Source organism: Artibeus jamaicensis, unplaced genomic scaffold (genome assembly GCF_021234435.1).
Source record: "Artibeus jamaicensis isolate MK-2021 breed Jamaican fruit bat unplaced genomic scaffold, CSHL_Jam_final scaffold_1964, whole genome shotgun sequence".
Taxonomy (NCBI): domain Eukaryota; kingdom Metazoa; phylum Chordata; class Mammalia; order Chiroptera; family Phyllostomidae; genus Artibeus; species Artibeus jamaicensis.
Genome location: NW_026522030.1, coordinates 43,149,372 through 43,168,111, shown reverse-complemented (window position 1 = coordinate 43,168,111; position 18,740 = coordinate 43,149,372). Strand labels below are relative to the sequence as shown.

At 46.4% G+C, this 18,740-nt stretch overlaps 1 protein-coding gene across 3 annotated transcripts in view; it reads right to left on the bottom strand.

Moving 5' to 3' along the window:
* RCL1 (RNA terminal phosphate cyclase like 1) overlaps positions 1–18,740 on the bottom strand; it is a 91,186-nt gene that overhangs the window by 9,467 nt on the left and 62,979 nt on the right. The window contains exon 9 of one of the 3 annotated variants that reach the window (XM_053656164.1): positions 2,549–2,802. In XM_053656164.1, coding sequence (XP_053512139.1) covers positions 2,577–2,802 — 226 coding nt within the window. In that variant the 3' untranslated portion in view covers positions 2,549–2,576. Of the gene's footprint in view, positions 1–2,548; positions 2,803–14,233; positions 15,122–18,740 lie in introns of those variants that run through there. The other 2 variants (XM_037143575.2, XR_008389902.1) reach the window with 2 other exon arrangements.

Genomic DNA, 18,740 nt, shown 5'->3' with positions numbered 1-18,740 from the left:
CCTTTTCAGCATCCGCGTCTGGGCAGTGTGTGTGGTTGCCATCCCAGAAAACACAGAAATTTTCCTTCTTTTTACCCAGCAGCCAGCCCCAAGCCCAGCCCTGCTGCCGGACAGCAAACCCAGGACACTGGAAAGGGAGGGAAGGGGAGGAGAACAAGAAATGAAGCAAGTACAAAACCCAACATCTTTGAGGAAAGACCCCAGTTCACCACCTGCTCTCCGCAGCGAGCTGGCAGAAGAGGGGGATGACCTGACACTTCACCAGCACAGGATAAAGGCGCCTCTGCAGAGAGCAGAGTGGCTCTGTCGGGAATGCAGCCTCGGAGAGCTGCGAGAGATTCAGAAGATGAGGGGCTAATTGTTATTCAAATACTTTTCTTCTAGAGTTTTTCTTCTGAAAAGACCACAGTCTCCTTATTCGTTAGCTAACCCCTCACTCTACCTCTTGGGAGGACCTCCCGCCCTGGACACCCCTGACCCTCCAGATAATTGTCAGAGTAGCCGCTGAGTACAATTTCAAGTCTCATCAGAGAGGCAGTATGGAGGGGTGTGGAGACACCTTCCTACTGAAAAAGAATACTAATATAATACTTACTAAAGACTAAGAAAATGCCAGTTGTGGCTTTAGAAAAAAGTCTCCTTGTAGATGTCAGAAACTTGATTCCCAGCAACAGCTCCATTCAATTGGGTTTATTAATTTAATATTGAAGTGAGATCTGCACCAAAGAGTAGGTCGAACTGATCTCGTCCTTTAATCCTGACCGAGATCTCACAGCAGTGAAAGAATCCAAACCAGCCTTCTGTGTAAGATGAGCGCCTCCCCCAGACACTGTCAGTGAGGGCAGCCTCTGCTCTCCGTCCCTGGCCCAGATCTGCCCCGTGCCTCAGGGCTCAGCCCCACCCCGCCCTCACCCTCCTCTTCACTTACCCCAGAGCCAACCTGAGCCCTCAGCCTTTGGAAAATAAGAGAACTATGGGATGGGCGCACACCACAAATTTGTCACCAGCTTCAGAAAGGTTGCTATCTCCAAGGCCACCAAGATTGTCATAGAGGAGAGAAATGAAATCCTGGGTGTAGGATTTTTTGGGGGGTGGGGGCGGGCATTAAGCGATATACCACTGAAGCATGCCTAATCTACAAGCTGGAATTATCCTTAAGGACAACCTACCATACCATGTGCCAGCATTGCTGTAGATCCAGTGGAAATACAGCCAAAAGACCCCGGGGGGGAGGGGGGGGACCCACAGCAGGGTTCTGGGTGGCTGCCCTGGCCCCAGCTTGTGTCCGCACTCCTGTGCCTCACCCATACCCCTCTGGGCACCTCTTTCTAGTGCCCATCTCCTGAGGGATTAGTTTCATCTCATTCTAGGTACTTCTCTTTTGCAGTTCTAGAAGGTTTTGCTTTTGCTCATAAGAGGAAACAGGAAAAAAAAATGACTCCATTTTATCCCCCTTCAGATAGACTCTCTAAGAAAAAACCCAGTGGCCCAAAACTATTAGGTCCTTAGTGACCTAGAATACAGTGTCCATGTACCAATGACGCAAAAGGGTACACCACAGCAACTGCCAGTCTGGCCACTGTAGATTTCACTTAATGAGAGAAGGGACGAAGTAAAGGTGGGGATAGATCCAGACCCCTCTGGGAAGCAATGACCAAAGAGAGAAGAGCAAGAAGGGGAGTCCCAAGTGTAGCCGGGGCCACCAGGCATTCTCGGGTCGGTGATGTGAAGGGCGTCCCCACCCAGGCAAATAAGTAGCATCTTCCTCAGGGTAATCACTTGGGAAGATGAGATTCTTATTCCAAAAGTGGAGCCCTTTGTTATAAATACCTAAGAAACCCTCTGCAGCCTTTAGATTTCACACTTAATTGTTCTCGATGTCCTCAGTAATGGCAAGTCTTCAGGACACATTTGATGACAAGCAAGTCTAGCCAGACTCGTGGAGTGAAGCCTAGCCAATAAGCTGAACAATTCCCTTTTAGGTCAAACTCCGGCTGTGGTTGGCTCAGTGATTCTCTCCGAGGCCTTGTAAAGTGGCCCCGAGGGGAGGAGTCCAGGCCTGTGGGATGCTGACCATCATGCCCGCCTGTCAGCAGGGCCTTGACACTGTTAGGTCCAGTGTCCCAAGTGCTGTCCAGTGGGGTCAGTGCCACTGAGAGGAGAAGTCCTTACCCTTTGAAGACAACTTTTCTGGGTCTGTGGCAGCCTCATGTTTGAGTCCCAAGTCTTGTCTCCAGCCTCAGCTCCCCATTAGAGGTCCTTCACCAGGTCCTCCACAAACCTGCCATTCAGGACCATGAGCGATTCCTCCAGACACCCCACTGAGGCTCCGTGCGTCCTTCTAAGTCACTCCAACAAAGGGAATACCCAGAGCAAAAAGTGAGTGCCCCTTCCCCATCCTCACATGCCTGGCTATTCCTATTAACAACCTAGAGTGTATTCTTCCACTTATCTTTTCTCTGTGGACTCAAGCCTGCTCTTATACCTAGACCAATGCCCATATTTTGCATGCCATATATGTGGCACTGCAGTGGCCACAGTGACTCACCCTCTGCAGAGTCTTCAGTAGGTTGTGATTACATTGGGCCAGGCAGGCTTAATTTCAGAGTCTGGAGATCTCTTGGTGCAGCCACAACCAGGGTGAGTTGTAGGACGTACTGCTTACTGGTTCTAGGACCAGGATCTGCTCTGAAATTGGCCCCGTCCTGGCTGTGCCACCTGGGCCAACTTCCTCTGTTCTTCAATTTCATTACCCAGTGAAGACAGAGTTGAGATGAGAGGGAAAATGCCCTGGGAACCAATCTGTAATGGAATGGAATAGAGAAAACTGTATTGATTAGTATTCTGCTCAGGGAACAGAATGCCGTTTAAAGGAATATTTTGATAAGCTTGTTCAAAGAACAGAAGAATATTTCTGTGTTACCTACTTGCTGCCTTGGCCTGTCCAGCATCCATTTCCCTCTGTTTTGGTACCAGAAGCCGTCTTTTCCTTGGGAAACTGCTTCCCCTACTTTCAGTGCATGTGGTTTTGGAATCAGACTCCTATATAGTTTGACTCCACCAGGCTCTAGGAGTTGGCATGTGACCTAAGCATGGCCAATCAGGGCAGCCCGTCCCTCTGGGTATAGTAACTGATTTCTGGTTGGGTAAATGGCCCAAATCAATTCTGTTTTTCAACTCTTTGGGGATATTGTTGGAAACTATTAGAAACACTTTCTATTGGGACTGCTGAGAAGATAGGATGTAAGCCAAGAACTTTACATGCTCTCTTGACACCATCAGTAGGGGACTCTGCTGGAGAATGAAGCAGGAGAAACAAGACCGGAGATGCAGACCAGAAATGATGAGCCTCAATGGCATCAGTTAAGCCCTGGGTCCAGCTAGGCCCAAAATGAGATGCATCTTTGGACTTTTCCTTTAAATGAGTTAAGGAAGTTAAGGAAGCACATACCAACACACATCATAATTAAACTACCCAAGATGAAAGATAAGGAGAGACTTAAAAGCAGCAAGAGAAAAGGAGACAATTACCTATGAAGGAGTTCTCATAAGACTGTCAGCTGATTTCTCAAAAAAAAAAAAAAAAAAAAAACTTTGTAGGCAAGAAGAGCCTGGAAAGAAGTATTCAAAGTCATGAAAGGCATGGACCTCCATCCAACATTACTGTATCCGGCAAAGCTCTCATTTAGAATGGCAGGGCAGATAAAGTGCTCCCCAGATAAGGTCAAGTTAAAGGAGTTTATTATCACCAACCCCTTATACACAAAATGTTAAAGGGACTTATCTAAGAAAAAAGAAGATAAAAAATATGAACAATAAGCCCTGGCTGGTATAGCTCAGTGGACTGAGCACGGGCCTGTGAACCAAAAATATGAACAATAAAATGACAACAAACTCATAACTATCAACAAATGAATCTAAAGAAAATAAAAACAAAAACAAACTAAGCAAACAATTACAATAGCAGCAGATTCACAGAAATGGAGATCACCTGGAGGGTTATCAGTGGGGAGTGGGTAGGGTAGAATGAGGGTAAAGGTACAGGGAATAAGAAGCATAAATGGTACGTACAAAATAGACAGGGCAAGATTAAGAACAGTATAGGAAATGGAGAAGCCAAAGAACTTACATGCACAACCCATGGACATGAACTAAGGTGTGGTGGGGGGAATGCGGGTGGGAGGGGGGTATGCAGGGTGGAGGGGAATAAAGGGAAGAAGAAATAGGACAACTGTAATAGCATAACCAATAAAATATATTTAAAAAACAAAAAATAAATAAATATGGAACAAATAGTTAAAGAACATAATTTGAAAGGCCACCAAGTTATGACCTGCTAAGCATATTCACATGTCACAGTTCAGAGCTCAAAAGTGTTGAGTTCACGTTCCGATTTCTCCACAGATCAATGTGACTTTGAGTGTGTTTCATAGCTTCTCTCAACCTAAATACAGTGTATCTGCCTGTGAGCATGAAATGAGAAACGTTCATGGAAGCGTGCTGAAATCCATAAAGCAGTCGGGGAAAACCTGCACATGTGCCACACTGGGAGGCTGCTGCTTGAGGAGGAAGACCTCCTGAAAGAAGAAAGCAGCACTTCATCTCAGAGGGAGAAGGCTCAGTTTAAACAAGAGTTTAGTAACAACAGACCAGTGATGCCAAATGGAACTTCATCTCTGAGTGATGACTGAGAATGGCTCAGCGACTGAACTGACCTCATCCCCCCCCCTTCTCTAGCCTGACTTACCCCCGACCCACCCACACACATAAAAGCAGAGAGTCAAGGTTAGTGCCAAGAAGTTCAAACTTTTCAGACCATTCCAGAATAATCACATGGCCAGAGTAGGTAACTGAGAGGAGACTACTGCTGGGGAGAAAATACTTATACGAAGCACGGGACCTCTATCAAACATCTAAAGTTCTCATACACTTGTTTTCCACATGATAGAACCTGCTGATTGAGAAAGCACTTAATGGAACAAGTGCGAATTCAGTAATGCTTTGAATGAATTCATGGATTGTTTATAATGGCAGTGGTGCTTAGCACTGGCAAAGAGTCACGAAAGAACGGACAAGTCCTATCACGTGTGCTCTGCTCACAGCCCTCTAGGGGTACAGGATCCCCGGCAAACGAACAAGACAAGTGAGCAGGGCGGCCTCGGAGGGCCTGGAGCAGCGGACCCGAGGTCACTCTCGGGGCAGCCCCCTTTGTTTTGCCAGAGCTGTTTTCCACCACACACTCTTGCTCTGAGGTTGTTTTCCACTTCCTGCCGCACTCCTCTTCCTCTCAGGTAGTTGGTCAGGGAGTTCAGGTTCTCTTCAGTACTTCCTCACTGGGGTCGCAAATTCACGTCTCTGATCGAATCTTTGTTGCTATTTCACTTTCTGAACTCCCAAAAGACAAAACTTAGGACTGCAAATAGCACCCCCTCAGGTTGCTAAGAAGGGCAAGAGTGTATTTATCTTTGACGTACAGCAGCGAGTTTCAGTCTTTTTCATCTCATGGCACGCTGAAACTAATTACTGAAATTCTGTGGCCACCAAAAAATACACACTTTTTGCCGATCTGACAAAAAAATAAGTATCATTTTGATTCATTTATGTCAGATGGCTACTATGTTGGCTGTTGTCATGTTTAATTTGACAATTTGAAGAAAAAAGAGGTCAGTGCCCCTGAATAATCAGGTGTTGCATGTTGGAAAAATTCTTGTGGCACAGGGGTTGGAAATCACTGACATACAGCTTTAAAAAATACCCATATTAAGTTCTATATTGTAAAGAAGACACTCAGAGAGTATTTGGACAGGCTATTTTCTGGAAAGCCCTTCAGCAGAGAAGTAGGGGCGGCAAGGACTCGTTTTAAGTGCAAGAGTCTCTCTTTATAAGCCCATTTAAAAAGCCCAAGCCCTCTTCCCATTCCCAGGTCCGAGGCCTCAAGGACCCTGTCTTTGCATCTTAGTGGTAGCTGGCAGGTGGTGGTGCCCCGGTCACAGGTCTCTGAAAACCTGGGTGTTTGGGGGCTCGGGCTTGGCCTCAGAAGTGCGGCCAACCATTTCCTCATGGGGGTTCCTCCCCAGAGGTGTCTCCCTGACCCATTACCAAGACGTGGACTAAGCTTCCACAACGCTCTGGCACTTTCCCTGCCCCCCACCCCCCACATGACAGAGGTCATGTTTTCTGACCTCTTCCTGCTGAGAGCTTAAGTGGTCTCCACTGCCATCTTAAGGCTCTGAGCCAAAAAGAAAACAATGACTCCCAAGAAACTGAAGACATTGTAATTATCGTAATTATCACATGATGGAACAATAAATAAAAGTCTCAGCCTGTCCACATCCCTGAACCCTTTAACTCCCAGAAGCCCGGACAAGAAGGGCAGATGGCAAAGGGCTGGGTGGGCTGGTGGCCATGGGTGTGAAGCTCACGCTGGTGGAGGCGACACCATGGGTGGGGCCAGGGTTCATTAGATATGGGCTTGGGTTTCCCACCAGGTTCCATATAACTGCTTGGCTTCACACAAACTGTAATAAAGAATGAAACAGTTCATTTTCCCCTAAAAACTCCTATTAGGCCGAGAATCCTTAGAGTGTGATCTGCAGAGTAAGAAGACTACATGCAATTCTTTTGTGGGTGCGTGGGGGTAGCAGGATATGGAAGGTTCCACGGTCAAGTCAGCTTACGAAGTGGCAGGTTAGACAGATTCAACTGCGGACTTCTCAGAACCATGCTAATGTGCACTGTGATTCTCTGAGTGTGGACTCAGGATGCAGTGTTGTTTACACCTCCATGGAGCCCCTTCCAGGGACAGCCCCACGAGGCTCTGGGAAGTGCTGCAGTGCACCTAGTGGGCTCTAAATTGGCGGTGAGCACAGTGCTCTGGCCCCTAACCTTGCCACCAGCCTTGAAGGAGGGCAAAGGTGCAGGAGTCTCAGGCACTCGTCCGACATTTTAGAGGCAGGCATCCCGGAAAGATTACCCCCATCGGTGGGGTCTCCTCTTTCAGGAGGAGGAAGGAGCCCCAGCTACATCACAAGTCACTTGTGTGTCTGTTGTTTTTCTCTGAGGAAAGATGCAGAAGAGAGGAACAGAGGGGATGCCTCATTTTTATTTACCTTGGAGCTAATGGGAAATCACAAGAGTTGTACCTGAAATCCTTAATATAACTAAATATACATGTATTAACCCATAAATGTATATGCATATGAGGGGGTCCCCCCAGAACTGGGATTATCTTTTGGAGGGTGGGCCTCCTGTAGCACAGGCTTCCCCCGCCAGGGTATTCTAGGAACTCATTTGTCTCATTGCCCCAACGGGGGTTGCTGTGAGAAGATGCTTTTGGCTTCAGTGAATTTTTTGAAGACTCAACGCATTTGCCCATTTCATGATGGGGATTTACGAGCACACCTACCCACACCATGCTGAGTGTTCAGAAATTTTTGACCAAAAACGGCATGACCCCATGCCCCACCCTCCCTATTCACGATTGTACCCTGAGCATCTTTTTTTTGTTGTTTCCCCAGATGAAAAAGTCCTCAAAGGGAATGTTTTGCTGATGTGGAAGAGGTGAAACAAAAAACAGCAGAAGCATCAAAATCGATGTGTTCAAAACCTGTTGTGAGTGGTGGAAAAACATCTTGATAGGTGTAGTGCATCACATGGAGAGTACTTTGAAGGTGACTGAAGGTAAACATGTAAGAATACCCACACAATTGTTTATAAATAAATTCCAGGGGGTTTTAAATCCCCCTTGTGTGTGTCTCTATGTGTGTATGTATAAGATAAAACTATAAAAACAGAACAATGCAAGTATTTAAAAATAAGAGCAACCATGATTGTGTTCCCATCCCAACACTGTCATCACTTATACTTGTGTCTTCCTTGCTCTTCCACAGGCAGTTCTTTCTGTTATCATTTTCTTGTATTCCTGGAATTGGAAAAAACGTCCCGATCTTCTCCTCCTGCTCCTGAATCTGCCCTTCCAGGGGCTGGGCAAGGAAGAACCAGTGGAAAGCACCAGCTGACCCTGCATGGAGACTCCCTCCTTCCTTCAGGGTGCCCCCCTCCCCTCCCTCCTGGCCCACAACCCGTGAGCTGCTCCCACACTTGAAACTGGTCATGGCCACTTCTCCCTGTGCTGTCACCCTGGGTATGCTCCCACTTTAGTTCAAGAATGTCACTGGCTAAAATGATGCACTTTTGCCCAGTGTCCGTATTAACCTTGATCTTCTCAATACAAAGCTCAGGCCTTTGTTAGGCATCATTGTTGAACTGAATTCATCCTTGTCCTCCTAATTCCATACCTAATGCTGAAAGATGGTGGTAGGCGGGCAGTTAAGTGGGAACCTTTCAAGAATATCCAGGGAATTATGAAATGCAACCGACAGTGGACAACTGTTGTTTCTGCCTCCCAGTGTCTGCTCTCTTCTTCGTAAAAGCATTCAGCTTTGCCTTTGGAAATCGCCTCTTAATCCACACGACTGGGTGATGCTGATGTCAGTACCACTTGAGGGGGAGAACAGAACCCGTGATCATCAAAGTGCTGGAGTTAGCAGAGGGAGACAAAATTCTGGAATTTTTAAAAAGATTTTATTTATTATTTTTAGAGGGGAGGGAGAGAAACATCACTGTGTGGTTGCCTCTTGAACACACCCCTCACTGGGGACCTGGCCCACAACTCAGACATGTGTCCTGAGTGGGAATTGAACCAGCCACCCTTTGGTTCACAGGCTGGCACTCAATCCACTGAGTCACACCCGCCAGGGCTTTAAAAAAATTTTTTTTTAAGTATTGGGTAATGAGAATCTGTCCACTGTGGTGGGCAAAGAGAACATTAAAGGGAAGAGAACACTGATGAAACCAGAGCTAAGAGAAGGAAGAGGGTTTTCTGAGGATACAGTTTTTTACACTGTCCCTGTGGACGGCATTACAGTCTGATGATATTGCAGACCCTCAGTTTGGTTCGTACACACAGTAGCTCTGGGCTCTAACAGCCCTGAGGTAGCCCTGCCCGTGCACTTCATTCACCCTGTGGATGGATCCTGGTGGCACCTGGTGAGTTGCACGGAGACGCCTGTAGGCCCTCTTTCTATTCTGCAACATTTTGCGTGGGGCAGTTGATTCCAACGCGTGTGCAGGTGCCGAATCCCATAATCCCATCTCTGGTTTTACAGCCGAATACATACAAGTACCAGATGTAAACATAAGCTCTGTAACTCAAGCTGCTTTGAATCTCCATCAGGGATCAAATCGTTAAAAAGAATCCTAAGCATTTAATATATAATCACTACGTTTCATAAATCCTCTCAATACCAGGGAAGACAGTAGATTATTTTCCGTTTTGCAGATGAGGAAAGTAATCCCAGGTGGAGGACCTGCCATGGGCCACGTCATCTGCTGACACAGCTTGGATTCACTCACAGGTCTCCTCCCTAACCCTGTGTGACCTCCACGGTGCTCTGCTGACACTCAGGAAACCAAAAGCAGCATTGGCGAGGGAGCTCAGCTGGCCGGAGCATCGCTCCAATGTGCCAAGGTGGCTGGTTTGATGCCCAGTCAGGGCACATACAAAGAATAAATCAATGAATGCCTAATAAGGGAACAGCAAATTGATGTTTCTCTCTCTCTCCCCCCCTAAAATCAATAAATAAAATTTTTAAAAAATAAAGAGGCTTTCAAAAACAACTTTAAAATCGTAGCTATACCAAACCCAAAAAGATGAGCCCCGTTCATACCAGCATAGGTTAACAGGAAGGAGAATTACAGAACAGCTGAGTGTGGTGAGAGCTAACTTACACGGGAGGCACCCAGGCGTCGATGAGAATGTGTAGCCTGGTGGGGGCCACCTCGGCAGCTGGAGAGGCTTTAAACTTGGCAAGGTGGCTCAGGGAGGGGAGCACTCAGTACTACCAAACCACAGGTTAAAATGTATCCACATCCCATAGTTTTGAAGTGCTTTTTGCAACTTCCCCCTTTAAATTGTTTGACCAGCAACTCATTTAATAGCTGATTAACTATGATTCCTTGGCAACTGTGTGTGCCTGGAAATGCTAATGAAGAGGAAAATTCACATCTATGTTGTTCTAATGATTAAGGTGGGAACAATTCTAATATTCTAATGATTAAGGTGGGAACAATTTATTTTGTGAATATTTAATATAATTATTTTTGATCTTCTCTTTGCATAACTTTGCATAATTTGAAGCCAGTACTGTTCTTCTTTTTGCAAACATCTCTATTGGTTTTTCAAAGTTTACGGACCTTAGGCACAGTGCCTTAATTGCCTAATAGGTAACCTAGTACAGAAATTGAAACAGAGGAGTATGTGGGCAGGTCCAGGAACTGAGCACAGACAGCACTTAAAACAGCCTGAGGTGTAGTCCTGACCTGATGATATTGGATCCCTACATATAGCAAGCCAGGCACCTTTTCAAAATAATAGTCCCCACCAATGTCTTCCCTCCAAGACTAGAAATAGCCCCCAAATGTCCTACCATTCCCAGATGCAGCAGGAAGAGGCAGCCGCCCCCCATTTCCCTTCCTTTGGAACACCCTCCTCTCCTAAGACAGATGGGCCACCAGAGAGCCCAGCAACAGTCCCTCTACTCCCTTGGCCGTGGTGACAGCAAGCTGCTGTGTGTATTATTGCTGGGCTGGTTCATTTTCTGTGTCTTTAAGTTGGCCTCTGGTTTCTAGAAATTCCACTACTTTCATCAGTTTGAATAAACATTTCCCAAATCGTAGCAGAAAGTATCAATCAATGTGAATAGATAGGAATGGGGAGGAAACCCAGAAAGAGTGCCTGGAGACCTCAGAGAAAACATCTGTTTTGAAAAACTACTCATGCCAACTAACCTTCCTGCCGCCCCAAATAAACACATCTAAGAGCAGGGGAGGGGTTAAAGAGGCAATGAGGGGCATCTTTCTTATTTGTCTGGCACCAACTCACACATCTACCCTGATTCCACATAGGAGAGCCAAGTGTGGAGAGGTGAATTACTTTATGTCGTAACTGCTAGTCAGCAGCTGAGCTGGGCCAGAAAGCAGGCTGTGCCTCACCTGTCGAGACCACCATCACCTCCTCTGCAGACCCAACAGGAGGGTCTCAGCAGAGCAGGACGCACATCCAGAACCACTAGCATGGCAAGGACCACTAAAACCCTGACCTGGCCCATCAACAGGTGCTGCCCCCAAGGCCTTCTCAGGCTTGGGGTCAGATTATGGGACAGGTATGGGCCCAATGTGACAAAGAATTAAAGCAGCCCTAAATCCAGGCAGTCTCTGACAAAACGAGCTTTTATTCGTGTGAGTAAAGGAACAATGTGGTTTGGCCTCCCTAAGACGCCACATGTTGGTAAGTTGTTCCACTCGAATGTCTTCAAGTGGAGCGCGCCAACTGGAGTACAGGAAGACCTGGCTTGCCGATCGGCGTTCCCATGAACTGTTAGTCACTGCTGTAAAACAGGCCCGAGCAGTCTGAACACGGACACCATCCGAGCACAAGTTAGTACTGCTCACCCACTCAGGCCAGGTAAGGAGCACAGGAGTGCCAGGTTGGGCACCGCAGCCTGGCTGAAAGTGTGCACAGGCACCTCCACAGGTCTCCAACCAGGTCCCAGCAGGACAGGCCATGGAAGCCTTCATTCTAACCCTCTCACCACGACCAGGGCCCCCAGTATATGCACTTCTTCACCCCACCTCTGTCTGTCCCCTCACCTCACCCTGGTGAATCTCTTGGGCATAGCCCAAACTGAGATAATTTATTTCTGTGGTGCTTCCTTTTCTCCATTTTTAATTTTATCCACTTCTTAAGCCTCTCTTCTCCAGCCTGCCTACTTTCCCTGCCTTTAGCACTGTCAGCTCTTCCCCTCAGTCACCTTACAACCAGCCACCAGCCCAGGCTCCTCCGACGAGTCTCCCAACACCAAAGAGTGAACTGAAAATAGCCACCTCCTGGGCTTCTGTGGTAAAGTGACAGTGAAGGGACAGGCACCAATGGTGCAACTGAAGTGTTGGTTTCTTTTTGTTTGGTCTGTAATCAGTGAGGTCCTTCACCACTTTTTATCAAAAAAGGTAAAAAACAAAAACAAATCATCAACAAAAACTCACGAGGGTTGGCTGTCCTGTGGGGGCGATTTGGATTTCAGCAGCCACCCTGTAGCTGTTTCCCCATCAGCATGTCGTGTTGCAATACCCTAGTTCCTCCCACCCTGTACCAACGGTCCTGATGAATACCATAAAATAATCTTGATGGAGGCTAGCTGGCTGTTGTTTACACAGCGTGTAGTTGAAAGGTATTGAAAGAAACATGGCCTGGTGAATGATGGGAAGGCACAGGCAATGATTCTGCCTTGACCCCAATAAGGTCATGCAAAAAAAATTTTACTAGTTTCACCGAGAGGGGAGCAGATATGCCACAGCAGAAAACCAAGCCCAAATGCTGGTTTTCATCAAACTACCCCAGGGTGGCTAGACTAATCAGGAGCTCAGCTAAGAATAAGGCACAATAAGCCGAATATCACTAAGATGTACCAGCAATCTGCACAGGATCGTTCTTCCCAAGAAGTGGTATTGTTTCTCTTGGGCATTTGAGAGAAGGGGCTGGGAGTAGGCTGATTAAATAAATATTAAATTTGTTCTCCTTTTGGCAGTAACATCCCTACCACTGCCAGATGTTCCTACTCCAAACGCAGCTGTGCCAGATGGGAGGCTGGAAACCAACAGACACTTCTGTGTTTACGGCAGCAGGAGCATGTGTACTTCCTACTGCTTGCAATTATCTGCCTGGAGTCTACATGCCACCCTGAACTGACCAATGGTACCACTGCCACAGCTTCTTCTAAGGGACAGAAAGCTCCTGCAGAACAGTAGTTGACACGTGGCCCCTTCGTATCCACGTGTGGGAAGATCTGGGTCCAACCCTCGGCAGCACCACGTCAGACTGCAGCACGTGGGGAATTTAAAGTTCTCAGATGACCACCCAGAATTCCCAGCCCCTGGCTATTCAAACTCTAATCTAGGTTCTGCTGTGAGCAGGTGACCTTAAAGCAGGGAGATTATCCAGACGGGACTGTGATGAATCATCTAATAGCATTGTTTTCTTCAGCTGATACCACAAGAGGAAGTCAGATTCAAAGCACGTGAAAAATCTGATGCAACAGGATTCGATGCACCATTACTGGCTTGAGGATGGAGAGAACCAAGTTATGAGAAATGTGTGCAGTCCTTGTAAGTGGAGAGCTGTCCCCAGCCAGCCAGAAACGAAGAACTCCAGTCCTTACAACCTGAGTTCTGCCAGATGAATGACCTGGAAGCATGTTCTTTCCCAGAGCCCAGCCTGGCTGACAGCTTGGTATCCGCCTTGAGACCCTAAGCAGGGGACCCAAGCAAGCCCACAGGACCCCTGACCTACAGAATAGTGAGATGATCAAGGGTTGTTGTTGTAAGCTGCTAAATTTGCAGTAATTTGTTATGCAGCAACAGAAACTAACACAGCATGTAAAGCTCTCCACAAGTAGAGCGCACAGTTCCAAATGCCTGGCCTTCTTCAACGTTAGCCCTCCATCTCCACATCCTCCGGCACCCCCAGCCACAGAACACAGACTTCCTCGGGCCCCGACCACTGAAGAATAGGGTACCAAGAGGACTGAAGAGGCCAAGACTTTCCATACTTCAAAAGCCCACCCCAGGGGGAGAATACATTTGGAATTCTAGGAGAAAGAATGAGACCTTCCCTCTTGTACCAACTCCAACCGCGCATACACAACCCTGAGCTCGTGCACATTCCCGCCAGGGAGGCCTTCACCCGCACCCCTCCTCACAGCTGTGTTCACAGCAAGCAGTCTGGGGGATGAAGTATAACGTCCGTCCGCGTCTGGACCGAGAGCAGGCGTGCTGTGTGGGGATGGGTCCCCAAACACGCACGCTCCTCCGCTGTGACGCAAACCCACTGTGTGCGTGGCATCTGCCTGGGGCCCTCCAGGGCTCCACTGTGGGACCCGGGAAACAGGAGAACACAGTGCAGACTCGGAGCTCTTGCTGCTCGCTGTGCTCTGGGTAACGAAGTTCACTGCCTCTGACCGAGGCTCTCGTGTCCTCTGCTAGTGTCCACGAAACAGTAACACTCTGACTTGTTAGCTAGCAAGTAAGGTAACACTCCAGACTCTGACACTATGATAAGTCCATCTTTAAATCAGGAGAGCTAATGTCTTTACGTTATAAAATTCAAAGGAACAAAATATCCTTTCAAATTTTACTTGTGGAGATAAAATCTACATCACATGGTTATTGTGAGAATAAAATTAAAAACCGCATGGCACTCCTGAGATACAGAAATTATCCAAAGACTTTAATGGGACCCCTGCCCTTCCCAGGCACTCCCCCCGCCCCACATACAGTGCGCAGACAGGGAGCAGAGTCTGTCTCCGAGACAGCAGAGTCCACTCCGAAGACAAAGAATGAAATAGTCTAACAGACCGTTTTCTAACACTCGCATAACACTGAACTACTCAGAGACTTTGCACTGATACTACCTCATTTAGCCCTTACACAGAAACCAAGGTGCCAGGAGATGGTCCCCGCAGAAAGGACAGTAACAGGTGCCACAGGTCTGGAAGACAGACGCACGACAGAGCCCGGGGCGTGGGCCGAGGAAGCACGGCTGACACGCAGCTGTGGTGGAGGTCTGGCAGCGTGGCCGTGTCCGGGAGGCACGCCCTTCGTCCAGGTGAGCCGTGGGGGCTCTCGTCACGACAGGACCTCCTGAGGAATGTCAATGCCACTGGAGAAATGGCTGGAAACCACATGATATAAAAATGTCTTTTATTTGGATAGTCCATTATTTTTCAATGGAAAAGTTTAAAAGGCCTTAATGTAAGAGGCTATCCTGTCCTGGACAAATTTGAACTTGGTTCCCTTTGGGTCCTTGGCAGCTTCTGCTTTGCCTGCAGGTGTCAGGGCCTTTTACCCTGTGAAGTATCACTTGAGGGTCTTGCTAAGGTTGGAGAAGCCAACGCCGACACAGGTCATCAGCACTTTATCCCCACCCTTGCGTTCTTCACCACATGGCTTCGTTTCGACTTTAAACATTATCTGGAAAAAGCTCTTCAAATGCCGCAAAAATTCTATCCTAAAAAAAAAATTTTAAGGAAGGAATGAAAGAGGAATTAGATTTAAAAAAACCTCTCTTCTCACCTAAAACCCAAGCTTTTAATTTCCCAGATCAAGAGGAGTGACCAAAATTAATAAATTCTCAAAGCTGACTAAATCATATTTATTTATAGTCTAATAGTCTCTAAAGAGGATTTATATTTCTGTAGATACACACACAGTACAACAAGATGAATTAAGTAAAGTTAGGTTAGTACACAACACGTAAGTTTTGTCCTACACACTTGCTGCACTGGACATAAACATGGTGTTAATCTTCTGAGTGGCTCCTGAGAAGTGAGAAACACGCAGTTAGGTAATTCACAGCTGTGTGCGGTGGAACCAAGCAGAACGACCACTGCTGATGCCGAAACAGAGGTTTCTCTCTTCATCCGTCAGTCCCCACAACATCCTTCCATTCACTTAACAAATATTTATCGAATGCCTGCAAAGTGCCAGGCACTGTTCTTGCTGCTGGTGGGTGATGTTGCAGTGAACTAAAAATCCCCTCTCACATGAAGTTTTCAATCTAGTGGGGCAGACAAGATAAGTTAAATATTCTTGAAAAGGGAAATTTAAATAATGTAAGCAAGAGGATGGGAAGGAAATGTGGGTAAACAATCTCTGTGTATACATGGCAGGAGGCAGTATTAAACACGGTGGCCAAGAAAGGGCTCCCAGGAAGTACAGCGAGAAATTTCCTGGGGGCTGTTTGTTGTCATCTTCCTTAAGACAGAGCTATGGCTTCACCCCAGAGTACCCTGGGAACAGCAATTCTACAGAAGCACCATGGTCTGGGTACGTAGGTTTCCACTGGTCTCGCCTTGCAGATCTAGAACCATCCCAGCCACCCTGACCATAACACCCACCTGGAGAATCCATTAAACATGACAGAAAAGGCACGTCCAGGTCACATGCAAAGAGGTCTCATCTCTACCCTTCCCCAGACCCTGTCTTCCTGCTGCACAGGACCAGGAATCTGTTATTCCTAAGCACCCCCGGTGATTTTTATCGGGCAAGTCTGAAAACACTGCTTCAGCTGCATACGGACGTTCTGCACATCTGTAATAAAGTGCCAGCAATCTCGTGTGTGCCCCCTGCCCATCGAAGCGCCCAAAGTCCCTTCCCCAGCCAGATGGGTCTCAGCCCCAAATGCACATGGAACCATCTGAGGAGCTTTAAAAACACTGATCCTGACACGCAGATCGATGGAACAGAATTGAGACTCAAGAAACGAGCCCACTCATTTTATGTTTGACTGATTATCAAAAAGGGTGCCAAGATAACTCGCCGAGGAAAGAATCACCTTCCCGCTGAACGGTGCTGGAACAGCTTCACACAGGCCCTTGTTCACTTCACACACACGAAATGACTCAGTATGGATCAGAAGACCTGCATGTAACTGCTATAACGATGAAACTCACAGAAGTAAATCTTCATGGTCTTGGACTAAAAAATGGTTTTTTAGAACACATCAAATAGAGTGATGAAAGAAAAATAAATTGGACTTTTATCGAAATTAAAATATGTTGTGGACACTATCAAGAAAAGTGAAAATACAATCCCCAGGATAGGAGAAAATATTTGCAAATCATGCATCTGATAAGGGTTTAATATCTAGAATATATAAAGAACTCTTACAACACAGTAATAAAGAAAACCAAATAACCCGACTGAAAAACAGATACAGGATCTGAACACAAGGTCCCTGCGGACGACGTGCACGAGGCTGGGAAGCACACGAACACACGCTCCACCTCGCCAGTCACGGGCGGCGAGCACCAACGCCACTGTGAGATGCCCCTTCACACCCAACAGAATGGTTACTATCAAAGAGGCAGACAGCAACTAACGTGCGGTTCAGAAAGAAAACAGAAAATTGTCACCACCATGGAAAACGGCCTGGCAGTTCCTCAAAATGTTAAACAAGGAGTTATCATATGATCTAGCAATTCCATTTTTAAATACGTACATGAGACAAATGAAAGCATATACCCACACAATAACTTGTGTTTTTAGGACACAAATGTTCAAAACAGCATTATTCATAACAGTCAGAAAGTGGAAAAAACACAGTGCCCACCAACTAATAAATGGATAAGCAAAATGTGGTCCATCCATACGATGGAATATTATTCAGCTATGAAAAGGAACAAAATGCTGACACACACTACAACATGGATGAACCCGGAAAACACTATGCTAGGAGAAAAGAAGTAGTCACCAAGAAACCCATATTGTCTGGGTCTATGTATATGGAATGGACAGAACAGGCAAATCCGTTACCGAGGCAGAAGGTAGATTAGGGGCTGCCTGGGGCTGAGAGAGAACCACCATGCATGGGCAAAGGATTTCTTTCTGGGGTGGTGAAAATGTTCTAAAATTAGATTGTGGTTTTGTTTAGACAACTTTGTGAATATATTAAAAACCAATGAACTGTACATTTTATTTTATTAATATTATTTTTTAATTTTTTTGAGTTTGAACCAATCTGATGACATATATCAAGGCACAAGATCTTGAATGCTCCTAACTGTACATTTTTTAAAAATAATTTTATTTATTTATTTTAGAGAGATGGGGAAGGGAGGGAGAAAGAGAGGGAGTGAAACATCCATGTGTGGTTGCCTCTAGCACACCCCATACTAGGGATGTGGCCTACAACTCAGGCATGTGCCCTGACTGGGAATCAAACTGGCGATGCTTTGGTTTGCAGGCCTGCGCTCAATCCACTGAGCTACACCAGCCAGGGCCTGAACTGTACTTTTTAATGGGTAAACTGCGTGGCATATAAATTATAGCTCAATAAAGACACACAAAGACACACGCACATATAAATAAAAAATTTGTGAAGTTAAACAAAAGTATTGATCCTGGCTCCCACCCTAAGTACAAATACAAAGCCTACGGAAATGAATTTTCCCCTCTCCCTGTCGCCCTGTTCTAGTTGATCTAGTTAAGGGAGGGAGAGACAAAAAGGAGAAAAGGGGGCAGAAACAATTCCTCACCCCGCTGACTGACGTGACCTGCAGGCATGTCAGGGGTTAACAGATGAAACAGAACTGCCCTAGACAGTAGTTCTGGTAAGTGCTGCACGCTCACAGATAAATTCCTCACTCTTAACTCTCTCTTCCACCTAGGATCATGCTACTTCATATTTCTTTAAAATATAAACTAGCTTACCATTTCTCAACTCTTCTACCAAGTATTCCCTGGCCACTAACCCTCCTGCATTCTTGGCTCTGCTTGTGGTTTCTAATTGAACACTTATGTGTAGTTGTCTCACAACTGCCTCCCCCCTTGGTAAATTATATAAGCATCTCAAAGGCAATGACCTTAAGTTATCATGGAAACCCACTATAACTGCTAGGTATTCAATAATGAGGCATAAAAGAGAATTCAGGAGTAAGAACTAATTTTGAGAAATGACTTCAACATTCTTAGCAATTAAGGGAAGTCAGTTCTTCCCCTGCTGGCTTTCCTGTCTTACTAACCAATTTTCAGTTTTTTGCTCTTCACCCCACCCTGTCCTAGGGAAAAAGAAAACAAACACATTAAACCCACAGATAAACAGTCCACATCTGTGGGCAAAGCATCCA